The sequence below is a fragment of the Trypanosoma brucei genome, chromosome 8 (assembly GCF_000002445.2).
Source record: "Trypanosoma brucei brucei TREU927 chromosome 8, complete sequence".
Classification (NCBI taxonomy): domain Eukaryota; phylum Euglenozoa; class Kinetoplastea; order Trypanosomatida; family Trypanosomatidae; genus Trypanosoma; species Trypanosoma brucei.
The window spans coordinates 859,899-876,266 of NC_007281.1; the positions used below are offsets into that span (position 1 = coordinate 859,899).

The window sequence follows — 16,368 nt, forward strand, 5'->3', positions numbered from 1 at the left end:
ATCTGCTGACGTTGCTACCCTCACGCTGACAGTTTAAGGGGGGCACTATAGCGAAGAAATCTTCCGCGAAGCGTTTGGAAGGTAACGAGCGGATTTTCGAGAATTAGGGTCACGTAGCAATAACTGAAGAATCAGTGGGAAAGTAGAGAAGGAATATGCCAAAATTGAGAGTGGGTGTTGAAAAACTATCACGAATCCTGTTTGCCAGCTCAGGTTTCTCGCCTTGTTTCGCGGTGAGCGCGCTCAAATACATGTTGTCGACTCACACCCAGATTTCGGTGAGGGGGGGGGGCCGCCCGCCGACACGGCAGAGTGTCACACTATTTCCGACTTTTCGTTCGCAGATAGCGGGGTGGGGCGATAGAAAGCGTGTCACATGATAGAACTTTGTGTTCGCTATTGTGTAGGTCTTAGGCTGTGGGACCCTAGAGGATAACAGAGAGTCAATCCCCTAAATAGCATTTCACACTATGAGCCCTGACTGCGGTTCCTTGTGGTAGAATCGCTCCCCTTTTCATTTGGAAATTTGTTGTGGGGAAATGGATCACTCGATATTTAATGGGCATTGCTTGCTTTGGTATTGCCGCAAGTTGCACTCGTGAAATTGATGCCTGCGTGTGAGAGAGTCGACAAACATATGAATATATATATATTTTTGACTTTCACCTGGAGCTATTGTAGGGGGCCGCCCGAACGCACTTGGCTTCAGACCGTCATTGCGTGAGGGAGGGGGTAAGACAAAGATGGAAGAAATACATAATAGCGCCAACCAGACACAGTGTTTCGGACTGGCGAGCCAAATAAAGTTAGCACCTCCTACCGCAGCTTATGAAGATGCCGGGGAATACTTTCTTGCGCATCTACTTTTATTCTGGTGGAGCGTTGAAATTTCCCCTCACCCCACCGGAGAGTGCGTGATGTAACTCTGCGAATGTCATTGGGGCAAGGGGGGTGCAGCAAAATGGGCGGAGGCGGATGTTGTAAGGCATTTTTTCCCCCACAGTTCCTCCCATGAGGTGCTTGAATCGTGATCCTGTGACGAAAAGCCATAATCGGCAAAAGAAACCCACTTTGATCCGTTTTCAGCGGAAAACAAACCGCCTCGCGACGACACTTGGGGCGCAAAATCCTGAGATGCTCCTCGGTGTGCTTCTGCAACGGGAACGTGCGCAAGGTGGGCTGCTCCGTCACCGGCCTGACCCGTTCCCCCCACTTTAACGGCGCGAGAACGCCTCTCTACAGTGGCGACCTCAACACCGACACGCAACCAAGCAGAACACCAAGTCAACGCAACAGAACCCCCGCTTGTCCAAGACGTCCCCGCTAAGCGGGATCAGCCCCCGAAGGTTACAGAGCAATATGCTCCGGCTACATCAATCGTTTGACAAAGCCAAGTGATATTCTTATTCGACATAAACTAAGAAAAAATAAATAAATGTATGTTACAATACGCTTACGGAAGCGGCTGCCCTTCTAGCTCAGTCGGTAGAGCGCACGGCTCTTAACCGTGTGGTCGTGGGTTCGAGCCCCACGGGGGGTGCTCTTTTTTTTTTGACTTCCCTTTCAGCCGTCCTCATACCGAAAAACGGTGTCAAAACCGTCTGCCCCGTCCTTCTCTTAGGTGAAAAACATCCGTGACAGGATTCGAACCTGCAACCCTCTGATCCGTAGTCAGATGCTCTTCCATTGAGCCACACGGACGTGATCGCTACTCGGGTTGACGAGTGAGGTTGAATACATAAGAAACTGTTTATTACCGATATTAGACTATCGCGATAACTCTGGACGCCGGATGTTAAGACCGTACTCTGAACAGAATCGTTTTATGAGTACAACCTCTTAAATGAGAAATAACCAACAACCAAATCCTGATGATGAAGGTTGCTGGCTCCGCCCGGAGAGCTGTTCGATGAACGGCAGGAGCCGGTTCCAGAAGGATCCTTTTTTTGTTCCACCTTGGCTCGCTGCAACGGGAACTGCCTGGCTCGCTTCTTTTGAGGCCCTGTGCCTCACGGGTCTCAACGACGTAAAATAAGCCTCCCGGATGCGGCATTCACACCTCCTGCGTATGGAGAGATTGCGTTTGGGTGTGAGACTGGGTGGGAAACCAACGGCCAACATCCTTTTCGGGGCAGTGTGAGGGCGATCTCTATGCGCCTAGGGTGGCAGTGTTCAGACCACGCTCTTTGATGAGACCCAGTAGACGACGATCACCTTATCCGGGCTGTCGAATCCTTTCCGCCGACCCTTCAACCGTGGGATGGATAGGAAACTTTCCGGCCAGCGGGGTGGCAGTGCTTAAGATGGATGGTGCCGTGTTGGAGAGCGTCGCGCTCAGACGGTAGGCCCCACAAGGATTTCTGTTAGGTCTTACTTTGTTCACCAAAATGATGGAACGGTTCGGCCGACCAACGCACGGAAGACTGGGGTGCCCAGCATTGTTCCTTCGTGGTGGCAAACATGGCAGTAATGTGATCGAATATCAATCGCCGACAACCGGGGTGTCATATTCGGGAAGAATTTGTCGGCTTCGTCCAGTGTTCAATAAATTGTTCCATGGGAGTGTCTGCTGAGATTGCGAGGTCCACACTGTTTGGGTCAGCGACAAAAACGGCTGGCCACCGCGGGCCCGCCGAAGCTAATAGAAAAATGAAGATACCGACACAACCAGGCCCCACCCTGCAATATATCAAGGGCGCCACCAAGCATCTCCAAGGGGAATTCGAAATGGCTTAAACGAAATTTTTTTTTTTTGGAATTTTCTTCGTGCCTTCGTGGGAGTTTCCCCCCACTGGCGCGGCCATCAGCCATCACCGTAGAGCCCTGAGATGCTATCGGTCTGGCGACTGTGGCAGAGTCTCCCTTTTTCATTCATCCTAACACACCCTCTATAATTTTTGTTGTATTTCCGCATATGAACGGAATACAGCAGATGGGGCGAGAAGCCCCCCACCCCAGACTCTCCAAAAGTTGTCAATTAGCAATCCTTTTTTTGAGGTCCACATCACCAGACAGCAGCATCTTAGTGCGGATGATAGTGCCGATGGCACGCTTGCCACGTGCCCAGGGACCGACAAATGAAGAACGGTGTCCCAGCAAGACGCTGCTGATCCCTGTGCTGTATGATGCCGTATCCGGAGCACAGCAGTGTTCCCCATGAAAGGAACGCTGTTGGCTCTTGGCTTCCCCCGATGATACGGGGTACTGGACCCTGGCACCACGTTGAGGTGGCCGGCATCGCCAGGGACTTAAACGAAAATCGCCCGGTTGCATGCGGTTTCCCCGTTGTAACATTTGCGGGAGAAACGCTGGGGCCGTTGCGTCACACCGTCGCGGGAAACAGTGCGCTTCCGGGTAGTGGCCATGTTGTTCTTCACCTCCCACCTGACGAAAAAAAATCTGCAGGGGCCCAAAGGTCAAGCGGCCAGCATCATAGCAAGCATTCCGTGTGGTTTAAACGGGAGCGGCGTGCTGAAAGAGGCAGGATCACCCGTTGTTGAAGGAGGTTTGCGAGAGCGTAATGGAATGCTAAATTATATTGGCTGCCGGAACCACAGAACGCAGCAGGACCACCGGAAAACTTTACCACGTGGTCAATCTGCTCATATGGAGTTGGGCGCTGCAGAGGGTTGGTAAAGCAGCTTCTAGGGGTCAAATTTTCTCCGTTGGGGCAAAAGCATCGCTACTAGTTGAAAGATTGCGAAAGCAGGCTGCCCCCGGGTAAAATAAAGGAGGACGTGCCGGAAGGAGAAAATGAGGTTTAAACGATAATGAGGGTTAGAAGGCGTCCCACAGCGCGCCATCAGATCCACGCCGTTGACTCAACCACGTTGGTCATGACTATTTGGGCTGGGGCCATCATATTTGACGAGGATGAGGAACGGACCTGGTCATTTAAAGGGGCTCGCAGGCTAGGGTGCGGTTAACAAGGAGAGAACGTTGCGACGGAAGTGACGTTCGGAGAACCTCCGAAAAAAAAAGGTGGGGAGCAAGAGAGGAAGTTGGGTTTATGACGTTCGTTGACTCCGTGTCCCTCATTCCAAGCCTCTGGTGCAGCGCCGGTGTCCGCAGAATTTGCCACGTACACCGCACAAGTTGCCAGGAGCAATTCATCAACAGACCCGCGTGCACGTCGCCACGGCTTGTTTCCGGTCACTTCGGGATTGAGCACAATGAAATGACCGGAAAGGGGGACTCTCCGCCGCGAACCTGTCGCACACGCGGTGCCGACACCGTGACGCAGCTGCTCCGGCACAAGGGGGACGGGGAAGTGGCGGTGGCGGATATGTCTATTTTGACGGGGGGAAGGGCCCACTGCGCGCTGAGGAAAAGCCTTCGAACACACACGTCCTGCGCTCAAGTGGAAGGGGGTGACAACTTTGGAAGAGAGGTTTGCCGCTTGGCTCCGCAATGGTACAGCAAACGAGAAAGGCGAAGCAGTATACATCCCACTGCTTCTGCGTGTGGTAATTTTGCCCCTCGATATTGCTTCGCACTTCCTAGGGAACGCGGCGCTCCCTCTTAATGAGGTTGCTTCTGGCCAGAGGATTGTGAACGACTGCCCTCCCCCACTTACTTTGCTTGGATTACTGTGTGAAGGAAGACTTCGTCACGTTCTAAGAGCAGATGCGCGAATGGTGGTTGACGAGGGTGGTTGGGAGCTGCGAAAGTGCGTTGGGAACCGGAGGAAGGCGGGTAGGGAACCTCTCTCTTAAGCTCGGCAGCACGTAACTACACAGCCTTTTTCTGTACTGCATGTGGATGCGCTTGCTGTTCATCCGTGGCTGCCTAGCTCGGCTGTGAAAAACCGGCAAATGAGGCACGTTTTTTTTTCTTTACTATGTACTCTTTCACGCTATTCACCGACAACGAAATGCGAATTTCCTAGCATCTCCAGCTTCGTTTCCAGGGGCTCACCAAGCTATTATCCATGCACACTGTCACGCATTTCATTTCCAAACCTGCAGTTTTCAAAGTACCGAATATGACCCAGTAAGTCTTGTGCTTTCCGTCGCTCTTCTGCTTGTTTACCGAAATTCTTTTCTCCTTTAAGAAAAAAAGGGTTCCAGTGAAATGTTCAAGGCGCCCGACCGCATACCTACAGCATAGCCGCCGCGCGTTCCAGTTGAGGCAAAAGGCATGCATAATGGCAAGAAGGGATTGTTGGAAGGGGTACCTCCTGCCTCAATCGTTTGCATTATCTGACTGCGCTTCGGTTTTGAATCGCGATTATCCGCCTGGTACTGACCATTTTTTGCAGCATGACCGCCCCTGGGTACACACCACGGTTTGTCAGGAAACCTGTCGCGCGATTCGAGCGCCCAACGGTGAGGAGGGGTGTAAGTCTAGCATCCGTGAAATCAAATGTATTTTTGCCCTTAAAAGTAACAAGGTAGCGAAAACTATAAAACATGAGAAATGAAGCAATGTGTATCCGGTCGTATCGCTTCCGGAGATGTTCGAGCCCCACATAACTCGGAATATCGGAATAAAGTGAACAATGCGAAGGATCATGCAGAGCAACGCCAGCAACAAAAAAAAAAAACAGCGCCCAAAACAAACTCCCCTGCACGGGGCTAAAACAGGAGCTTCCAAAGGTGGATACAAGTTCATAACGTTGCCCCTCATACAGGATACTAGGTTTTCGCGACACAAGGTAAGAAAAAAATATATATTTCCTTCTCCTCTCGGATATCGGAATACGGGTTACTAAGCAAATGGGTCAAACTCCGCGGCAAATGTACACGAGTTATCTTCCCGCGTCTCTTGGTAAGTTGCCGGTTGCGAAGCATTTGCGTCACAGAATAAATTTTCGAGCGCATTCTTCAACTGTCCCGTGTTTCTGCTTCCAGTTCCATCGTCTCCACACCCCTCGGAAGTAATTGCATTTGAGAACGACCCCCAAGACAGAGGACCGCTTTGTAGGTGTTGATGTGTGACGGGAGCTTGCGTCACGTGGCCTTCCGGTGCGCCGTGGGCCTCTGCGCACACCCCGCAGCCGATTTCTCTTTTCGCACGGTATGGTGGGTGCGCATTGTCACTAAGATACGTTTCTTGGCTCGGTCCCGTGGCGAGTGGCGCTTTGGGGAGTGCTTCCGCGTTGCCGCGGCCTAACCCAGTGGTGCCGTCGTCAGTGGCTTCATGCAGTTTCGTTGTGTTGTCGGAGGGAAAGACATCAGAATCTGGAGGGAAAGCCAGCCAATTCCCCCCTCTGAGACGCATTTGAAACTCCTCATCACCATCAGTGTCGACCAGGCCGGAAGGTTTGTTCGCGTCAGTTTCCGGCCCTTGAAGGTGAACGTCTCGATACGGAGGGGCTGCGCTGGCGGTGTTCATTTTTATTTCACTCCCTTTGATGCGAGTAGCATCTTCCCCCTCGGAGAGAGTTCTTAACACTGCAATCTGCCCTTCCACGATTTCACTGTAAGCATCACAAACACAGAGCAAGGGTCCCCACGCTTCTGTCAAGGGCACTGCTTGGGTGAATACTTGTTGATTCGTTTTCAAGACATCAAACGAAGTGCTGCCCTCCCCTCCATCCTCAGGTTCGTTCACGTGGGCTTCCCGCAGCCTTCCGAGTTCCTCCACAAGACTTTCTTTCTGGTGTTCCAGAGATGAGACAAGTGCCTGTACTTCGGCTAGCCTGGTTTGAAGGCTGCTTACCTCGCTTTGCGCCCCCCTGGCTCGCGTCATCAGTTCTGACGCGATCGAAAGCACGGCGATTTGGTTCCACATAAGTATACCGGCAAATGTTTCCTGCTCTTTGTAAGCGATATCCACTCTCTCATATTTCTCTACCATGTCCATATGGTACCATGTCCATTCACTGCCGGACAGCGGACAGCCTTCCTCAAAGGGTGCAAAAAGCTTGTTTTCCAGCGTACCTGAATGTTTTATTTTAGCAGTTTCGGACTGCCCTGTAGATGGTACCCCCTTGTTTTCGATACTGTTTTTCGAGTCACTACGCGCATTCTTCTCGTTTCCTACTGGCACAACTTCAAGTTCCGCTGCCCTTCCCTTTGGTACAAAGATGGTTTCACTGGAGCAAAGTGACTCAACTTCAGCAGACTTCGGTGTACCTTCTGCATGATAGGATCTCTTTGCTTGAATCCGACTCTCGCTATAGCCTTCCGTAACCAGAGCGATTTCCTTGTTTAAGCGTTGTATCTCTCGTCGTTGTTCATCAAGCTTAAAATTCATCTCCGTGAATAGCTCGGCACGAGCTTGCTCAATTTCGTCAAAGCTCCGTTGGCGGTCCACTTCGTGAGCACTCATCTCTTCAACGTGTCTCCGATACAATTCAACCCTCTCGAGCAACATCTGCTCCTGCCTAGTTGGGTTCAATAGGTGTATTTCAGGCAACGAATCAAACTGGAGCAGACTTCTACTCTGTCTTGGACTAGTTAGAAGTGGGTATTGCTCGTTCGCCGCATTTACCGAGGGACCTCTTTTGAGGTGCTTTGGGATCCGCTTACCCCCGTCTCCCTTGTACCGTATCGGCGTTACGACTTTTGCAAACGTACGTGATGTGACGGCGTCTCCGCCTTGCACAGGGGAACCTCCACAACCAGGGATTGCTAAACTAACGGGGGCGGGGCACTGTGCAAAACATTCTTCCACTTTCCACTTCTCCACAGCGACCACGTCAATCTCAAGACGAGAAAGCTCTTCCCGGAGGTCGCGGAGCTCTTTATTGAGGTTTTCCTTCTCGCGCTCGTTGTGGCGTAGCAGGCGGCGCAAATTATCTCGTTCACTTTCCAAGTTTCCAATACGCTCGTGAAGGCGTTCGAGATTGACAGACCCTTCTACCTTCGCTTTAATTGCCGTCGAACAGCATCCCTCGTCTGCTCTCACTCTTTCCTCCTCGTCGTGGTGTTCGACGATGGCAGTGTAAAATGAATTTACTTCCGTAAGTTCTCGTACTTTCTGCTCCAATTCTGCAATCTCATCGTTTCGAGAACGCAGCGCTGTAGGGTTTAGAGAGGCCTCCCCCATGCCAGTGCGTTCCTTATCCGCATTTGCTTCAGCTCTTTTCAATCCTGTTGGGGTTATCTGAGCATTGTTTTCTGCACGGAGGGCGCTGGATGCACGGGACACCGTAATGCTGGAATCACACTCTCTTGTTTTACCTCCGACACACGACTCTTCCATCTGAAGGAGTAATATTCTTTTAGTCTCCTCGTCAGCTACCAACATCTCCGAGAGCATCTTGCTTTGTTCCGTTAGCGCAGCCACTGCACCGTTTTTTTCCTCCAACTTTTGCTTTAAGGTCTCCACCTCTTCTTCGAGCTTATCAATCTGCATTAACTTCACTTCGCCTTCCTTTAAATGCTGCTGAAGCTGCTTCACATAGGCGACAAGCTCTTCTCGGCTTGCCGCACTGATCGTTGGGGCGCTAACAGACATTTCTGGTATCTTACTGTACGTATCTATCGCTCGCAAGCTAGGACAACTGAACAATTCTGCTTCCACTACTAAGTGACACGCCAACTTCACAGCAACAACCTCTTCGCCATATCAAAAAAAAAAAAAGGAACAGAAGCGGGACTTGAAGGGTTTCTTTTGATGCACAAAAGAGTTCGAAGCGATATTTTTAGAAACTAGAACGTGTAGTACAAGACAAACACCGACTGTTCTTCTCCCGCTGCACTGCCCACTGTATGGTCAAGCCTCAGCCTATTCATCCCCTCAAAGAAGGGCGAGAGTCTCGAGCAAATGGTCCAACTGCAACCTAAACCCTTGTATTTGTTGGTTTTTCTCCTCGACAATCATTTCTGCCTTCTGTTTCGTCAGCACAATTTCGAAGTCTGCAACCCGCCTGATTTCTTCAATTCTGTGCAGGGCTTCCTTTTCTTTTTGAGCTTGGCGCTTCTCCAAGTAAGACAGTCGTTCCGACACACTCTGGAGAAACGCCTGAATACGCGACCTGTTGAGTGGGAGTCTTGAAATGTCTTTGCATATCCATGAGTTTCCTTCACACACTTGCTTCAACTCTGTGATTGACATCAATTCTTTTTTATGAGAGTCTTTAATGTGCTCAATGTCGTCCCTGTAGCTTTGCTGTATGCACTGCAGCTGCGCTTGATATTCTCGCCTTGCTGAACGTAGTCGCTCATCCAAGCGAGCATGGGCCTCTCCAAGGGACTGCTGGCTCTCCTCCAGCAATCGCTTCGCCACCTCCAGCTGGGAGGTCAAACTAGCGATTTGCGCTTGCATGGTTGATATTACCTGCATCGGTGGAGGGATAATAAAGGCATCATACGACGGTGATGTCAAAGCTATTCCCGCCTTTGGTTCACGCTCCAGCTGTGACAATTGGGGCTCCGGTGCACCGTTTTCCCTAAGCAATGCAATTGAAGTTTCTTTTGGTGGACCACTCGCAGCGGGCGCTTCCGACAGCACCGTGTCTTTTGTTGCCCCTTGGGTGACGCACTGTTCGTTCCCGTTCCCTCGAGGATACCTGCCACTGGTAAGGTTATTGGCTCCAACGACAGATGAAGGGGGGTTCACCTGTTCCTTGTCACGTAAGGACTGCTTGGCTTCGGTCAATTGCTTTTCCAGATCGTGAACCCGGCGTGACTGGGCTTGTAAGAGTTTAAACTTCAGCTGTTCTTCTAGCTTTTCAATTTTTTCTTGATATTGCATTCTCATGCGGTCAACTTCGACCCGGAGCCGAGTGACTGCCGCTTCGGCGCAGCGGTCCTTTTCTACAAGTGCGTCTTCGAGTTCTTTTATTCTATGGTTGAGTTGCTTAAATATCTTGGTATCTTGAACGGGTGGCTGACAACTTCTGATCAGCTGCGCTATGCTGTTGGGGTGCTTTTGGCCTAGGGTTTCCTCCAACTCGATAATTCGCCTTGTGAGGTGTTGCACGCGAGTGTCTTCCTTTGCTTTCGTACCTTTGCTGATATCCTCTGCTTTCCCGGACCCGCGCAACTTCGCCCGCAGGCAGCGGATGGTGTCCTGCTGCTCTTTGAGAAGCTGTTGCTGGGAGTCGTTAAATTCTTGGTTGTTGACGTACCATGCGATCTTTCTTGCCATTTCTTTCACCACCTCTTCGTGCTCTGTTTCTCTTCGTTTTAAGTCGACACGCAGATTGCGATTCTCCAATTCGAGTTCTTCAAGCCTTTTCATGTCGACGCTACTTCGATGGATGTTGAGGTCCCCCCTTTCCCTCCGAAGAAGCTCAAGTTCTAGCTCAAGTTCTCTAACCCGCATCCTTTGCTGATTTGTCTCCATGAGCAACTCATCAGTGCTATGATGTGTCCCCTGGCGCGTCTCCATCCTAGTGGTTAAGTCACCACTCCGAAGTGTCTGCTTACTATTGGGCTGCCCGTCTGAAACGGGCGTGTGAGCCCCCCTCCCACTAAGCGCGCTAGTCAGTTCACGCACTTTCAACAGCAGAGCCTTCTTTTCAGTATGCAACTTTTCATTGTCCTCATCCAACGCCCTAACAACACGTTCTTGCATTGCTATTTCCTTCTGGATCTCCTCCAATTCAGCTCTGGTTACCGGCTCTCCCGAGAGAAGCGCTTCCCGAATCACACTGCACTTACTCTGGGCATCCGTACAGTGTATGCTGTCTCCTTGAGCCCTCGTTGATTCCACCCGATTGGGGGCTTCAACAACTGTTTCCAATGGCTGATTTGCATCCACCACAGTGTCCATTAGAATTTCCTCCGAATGTTTTGACCATGATGATGAGACACCCCCCTTTCCTGCCGTAGCAAAGCATGTCGTGCCCTCCTTGTTTCGATGTGCGCACTGTCCTTGTTCCGCGCGGGTAGCGCCCTTTTCAACCTCTCGCCACACCGTTAAGGGGGCCATAGGGTTTGTGGAGTATCTCTCCCCGGGAGAAGTTGTGCACTGGTCCCCGTCTTGCCCTTCGTCTTGAACAAAACGCTCACTGATCTCTTTGACACTGTGATCCGCCATCTTAGAAACTATCTGAAAGGCAGAAAAGCATTGACGTACATTGTAAACAAAAGGTTTGCTTATACTTGTCAGGCATTGAACCAAAACTGAGAAGACAGTAGTGACAAAAAGCCTGCGACTAAAATTGATTGAAAAAGCTGTCAAGGAAGGGCGTCGTCGAAACAACTGTTTGTAGATAATGAGCCACGGAAGTAACTCCTCTGTGCGAAACCGAAGCAGAGTCCCCGTGTGACTGACACTTTGCGGATGAAAAGTGCGATACGTCCCCCCAAAACAGAACCCCTTTGGTTCCCGGAGGCTACAAAAGCCTGTATTGTGTAAAGAAAGACACAGCCTGGCAGTCGGCATCCAGCCTATCATTCTCTGTTTAACCCCTGTGCGGACATTTTCGTCTTGCACTTGTCGTCGACGTGACACCCGCCTCCACCAATGCCTAAGTAGTTTCAAAAGATTACATGCACCCAATACCTCATCACGATGCCGTAAATGTGATGGTTGTAGAGCAAAGTTTCCTATGCTAGTCCACCGATGTTTGCCTACGCGTCCCACTAGTTCCATAGCACCCCTTTTAATGGAAGCGGAGACTTTCGCGCACGGCTACATAACCTGCCGCCCCCCCCGCTGTGGAGAGGCGGGTGCATGAGTATGGACATGTGTTGTAGCAACCAAAAGGCCCGTTTCCAGTTGCTGAGCGAAGGCGGTGACAACAACATAACCCCGTCCGGGTTGACATTGTAATAAACACACATAGCGCTAAACACTGTGATCCCTTCACGCTGTTCCCACCGCACTCACGTTTTATTTTCACTCTGCAAGAAATCCTTATCTACCAATACAGGTTAGCCTCAGTCTCCTTACCACTAGATCTGCTGCGGAATACTCCATTAAGCCACCCACACAAAAATTGTCTAAGATGATAACCTTTTGCAAACTGCACACCGTATCGTGTAGTAAGAGCCAAGGTTGGTTAACTTTCCATCGCCTTAGTTAAGAGCTGCCGGCGTGGTTAGTAGGGCATTGAGTTAACCCTCATATTGAGCGACCAGTGCCAATGCACCAAAAGCCAGGGCAGAACTGCATTCATCTGTCTCAGCGGGCCGCATGACTACACGTATCTGGTCTCGCATCAATTTTCACTCAGTTTAGGACATCTACCGAATAGCAGCTAGCGCTGCAACTCTCCTGAGACACCAGACGCTCCAAGCCACTACTGGGTGCCGGTGCCCCACTTGTGGGGCAAAAGCAAGAGCCAATGGAGTTCGGTCTCAGGAGAAAACTATTGCGGCCTGGTTATGTTGCCATCAGACTAGGGAACCGCCGAGTCGTGCTGTGACATCGGTTTTCCATTAGCAGCCCCTCGGCACGTTTCATTGCATCGTCAGCAGTGCCACACGTACCAAGGTGACGTAAACCTTCTATACTAGAAGCAGCAACCGGACGAGACACCATTGAGACTAAACCGGTACATCAAGCATTTGGCCATCCCCCAATCAGCAACACCCACGTGACGGCCACGGCAGCTAGCCGTACACACTGTTGAGGGCGTTTATTTTGCCAATCCTCTACGTTTAGGGAGCTTGCGACTGCTATGATAGTGAAAACTAGCATTTAGTGGCTTGTTGATGCACCCTACTATGCACCGAACAGTCACACCCTTTGCCCCAGCTCCCACCGTTACCGGTTGCAACGGAAGACACCACCACACACAATCTCGGAAAGTTCCTGTATGCACAGCAACATGTTCATAATGGACCAACATCCCAGATGCCTTCTCAGCAACAGCATCCGTACTTCACTTTCGTGACCTCTACTGTGCACCACATGCATGCGGAAGCTCATCAAAGAGCCCGAGCAATATGCTTTGCGTGGACTGCCGTGGCAATTTGCAGTACTTGCAGATAATGAATGTGCGCATGCTTTGTCCCACCAATACAAGTAACTATTTTGCATCGAAAGCGATCCTACTGACTGTAACAATGAATCATCCGCTTCATTTCCTCAGTCGCTAGACATTCGGCAGGGTCAGTCTTTTCACGGAGCTCAATAGACGCGCCAACCTTCTGTAAGAAACACAAAACAGTGGCAGGTGACACTGTGTTGGTCTTCCAACCTAAAACAATATTAAGGGGACGAACAAGTTCCACAGTGGGTGTGTCATCTATCGCTTTGGTATCACAAATCAGTCGCAATAACGGGTTTGCTGCGTTCGCAGGGACAGTTTCGACAAGCTTCAAGAGTTCCCCAGAACCAGCGAGCCGATCCATTTTTAGTACAAGAGACGCCCACACAAGGGACAATAGCATCTCCACTTTTGAGAGTCCGAGTGCAACCTTCTCTGCATCGCGCGCGAAGAAGAGCAACAGTGAGCAAAGGGCAGCCGCTGGCAGATTGTCCAGGGGTAGCTTTTGGGAAAAATGAGCTATAAATTGCGTCGCTATTGGCCGCCTCTTCCCATTTTTTAACAGTCCCTCAGCAATCAAGCAGACGTCTAGCATACTTACTTCATCTCCGCTATCTACTAGGGATGCCATAAACCTGTCGAAGGTTTGGCTGCTCCCACCGAAACGAACGCAAAAAGTTACCGTATTCATCAGTGTCCTGTCAGTGAGTGGGGCCTTTTCAATATGCTTAAGACAGAAACGCCATAAACCGATCGCATGTGGCGTAAATCTTTTCGCCGAGTCGTTGTTCATTTGAATCAGACGTTGTAAAGCATGGGATACGACAAGAGAACACGTTAAACTGTTGCATTGGGGAGGAAATAGCGCCCCGGACTCACTACGTAGCAGTGCTTCTGCACGAGGTAAAGAAAACGATACACCATCTTCGGAGAACAGGGGAGCGACAATGTTGAGGAACGCAGTAACGATATCATCATTTACTTTCCCGTCAGCATAACCCATTGAGCTGTTATCAAGATCGTTAATAATGACAGTAGCAATAGCTAGTGCTGCCTGAAGTGGATACACCCCTACCTCCCCATCACGAATTCTTTTGATCATAACAATAACAAGTTTTCGGGTCACATGGATCAGTGATTTCCACACGGCCTTTGCCGCTGAAGTCCACATTGCGTTCACTAGTACCAGGGCTGCCCTCCAATCGGCCTCTACCCACTTTTCTCGTTCCACTACGTGGACGCATAACGAATCAACTCCGTGTAGTGCGCGCTCAAGGACGCACTTTTCATCAATGCCGAAGGCGCACAGCGCACCTACAAGACGGACTAGTATGTGGAAGGGGAGAGTCTGTAGACGTTGTTGGTCACGAATAGTCCCGACAATATGGGGATGCAGCACACTGTATCGAGCATCTAATTCGTGCGCAGCAATCAAATAGAAGACAGCGCTCTCGTATCTGTTTCTGCCCAAGTCGTTCTGAAGCAACCGCGTTCCCACTGCCGACAGAGAGTTCAAAAGTACTGTGCGAGAGACACCGGCAGCTGCTCCGTCGAGGATCAGGGACAAACCCCAATCTGGGTACTGAAGCACTTCCAGTCGAAGAAAAATAGGTGTCGAAACAGCAGTATACGGTTTGAAACCTCTTGAAGGGATGCGGAGTTTCGAAAGTGATCCCACAATCGCTGCACACTGAGTCATGGTAGAGCTCTTCATTCCTTTACAAGTGCACAAGGTCTCTAGTGAATGTGTCAGTCGTTCTAAGGGCACACCCTCACTTTCAGACAGCATGAGTGCCTTTTCACATATCTGTAAAGCTACATCGCTAGAATTCGTGTCTTCTTCCGAGCATTTGCCCGAGACTTCATGTCTTTTCGTGTCTGTTTGCGGATAGCCTCCACCACGACACCCATGTTGGTAACCAAGCTCCCGACTGCGCTCGCGGATGGCGCACCAAATGAAATTATCCTTAATAGACAGTTTCATCACAGCATTGATAATGCGGGGTAGTTCCCACCGTGATGCATTACGAACAATTCCAGGTACAGTTTTAAAACACTCTCCAAGATAAAATTTCCTTGAATTAACAGTCAAATTCCCATATGCTAACGCTTCAAGAATTATCCTCACCTGCTTGACGGTTGCTTTTTCAAGAGCGCACTGGGATACCGGAGGAAACACACAAAAATTAAGGCGGTACATAAGGCGATCGAGAAAAGCCACATCAGCTGCCACCGAATAAACATTCACCAGTGGTCCAATTGCTTCTGCGCGAGTGACTGCAGCAGCGTCTCCCAATGGACGTAGCCAGAAGTCAATTCCATTGTACATCAACATGCGTAGAAGTATGTGAAACAAAATTTGTGCGTTTTTTTGTAATTTTGTCAGCCCACAATATGTAAGCGACTCCAAGACTGTGGAAATAATGAACCTATTTTGTATCTCCCCCTTTACTACCCGATGCACAAAGGTAAGCACAACACTGTCCAGGATCGCAAGAAGTTTTACCGTAAAGCTAGGGGAGAGGCAACCCAAACAATCGTTCTCCGGCCAAGAGACGTTGTTTATTACACCTTCACTTTGGATTGGTACAACTCTATCTCCCGATCCAGATACGGAAACAATCTGACACAACCCGCACAGCAACAACAGGTCATTCCGAGGGGATGCACTTTCTACGCCGCCTGTTCGAATACCGTTCGCGACAATCGCTTCACAAACCTCAATGTACACTAGCCGCACTGGAATGATACTGGAGCAGAATGTGGACAAACTCCAAAATAAATACACCAGCTTTTCCTGAGTGAGGAGTGTATAATCAACGCGCCTTACTCGTTCAAGCAACTCTTTCAAAATTGAGCTCTGCGCCTCTGCAGAAATACCGTTATCTTCTGAAGTAACGAGGCAACCCACCACATATGACAGTTCCGGAAGGAGTTCCACCTGGGCCCCACTTATAATTACTCTGAGGGCCTCTTGCGCATACGGAATAAACTTGGGGGATAAACGTGAACCCACAATCACGATGCTAGACAGTGCTTCCATTTGTTCTTCAGTTTTTAGAGTTGTCAGGAAGTGTGACTCGGCCAGGCGGTCCTGTATGCTGACGCACTCTACCAAACCACATGCATCGTTTTTCACCAACTGCCTTAGAAGCATGACAACTGTAGGACAAGGTAGCTCTGGAAGCCGGGCTAGATAAACCTTCTTGAGCCTCAACCAGTCTTCTCTTGAACCAACCCCAAGAGCCGAAGCTGACACAAGTAAGTCCGAAAAGATGTCTTTTGCGGGCAAGTGTTGAACATGACTGTGAAAAGCCTGTTGCTGCTCGTCAAAAGGCGGTTTACGGGGTTGTACTGAGGAAATTTCCGCTAAGACACCGACGCTTCTCGTCAATATTAACCTCAGCCTCTGTTGTGGCAACATGTATATGTATGTGGGCAGCGCCCTTGAATACATCAACCTATACTGCAGAATAAAGCAAACAGATAAAAGCGTGGTCTCAAAGGTGGCTCATTTGAATATAAAGCATTGT

The 16,368-nt window shown here is 50.0% G+C and overlaps 3 protein-coding genes and 4 non-coding genes across 7 annotated transcripts, besides 3 other annotated features; 2 read left to right on the top strand and 5 right to left on the bottom strand.

Annotated features, from left to right (window-relative positions):
- Positions 1-16,368: part of a sequence feature (sequence corresponds to BAC RPCI93-28F14) that runs on past both edges of the window.
- On the bottom strand, positions 1,098-1,358 carry Tb927.8.2861. Its single transcript, XR_002990119.1, has one exon. It is a non-coding gene; the product is annotated as an SRP RNA, 7SL (transcript).
- Positions 1,468-1,540, top strand: Tb927.8.2862. The gene has a single exon. It is a non-coding gene; the product is annotated as a tRNA-Lys (tRNA).
- On the bottom strand, positions 1,630-1,701 carry Tb927.8.2863. The gene has a single exon. It is a non-coding gene; the product is annotated as a tRNA-Arg (tRNA).
- Tb927.8.2864 lies at positions 1,798-1,941 on the top strand. The gene has a single exon (XR_002990120.1). It is a non-coding gene; the product is annotated as an snRNA U3 (small nuclear RNA).
- Positions 2,743-2,998: a mobile genetic element.
- Positions 2,999-3,246: a mobile genetic element.
- Positions 5,710-8,406, bottom strand: Tb927.8.2860 (hypothetical protein, conserved; the record flags this gene model as incomplete). Its single annotated transcript, XM_842025.1, has 1 exon — positions 5,710-8,406. The coding sequence occupies one exon, from the start codon at positions 8,404-8,406 to the stop codon at positions 5,710-5,712; it is 2,697 nt and encodes an 898-aa protein (XP_847118.1).
- Tb927.8.2870 (hypothetical protein, conserved) lies at positions 8,689-11,493 on the bottom strand (the record flags this gene model as incomplete). Its single annotated transcript, XM_842026.1, has 1 exon — positions 8,689-11,493. One exon carries the CDS (start codon positions 11,491-11,493, stop codon positions 8,689-8,691), a length of 2,805 nt encoding a protein of 934 aa, XP_847119.1.
- Tb927.8.2880 (hypothetical protein, conserved) lies at positions 12,897-16,292 on the bottom strand (the record flags this gene model as incomplete). Its single annotated transcript, XM_842027.1, has 1 exon — positions 12,897-16,292. The coding sequence occupies one exon, from the start codon at positions 16,290-16,292 to the stop codon at positions 12,897-12,899; it is 3,396 nt and encodes a 1,131-aa protein (XP_847120.1).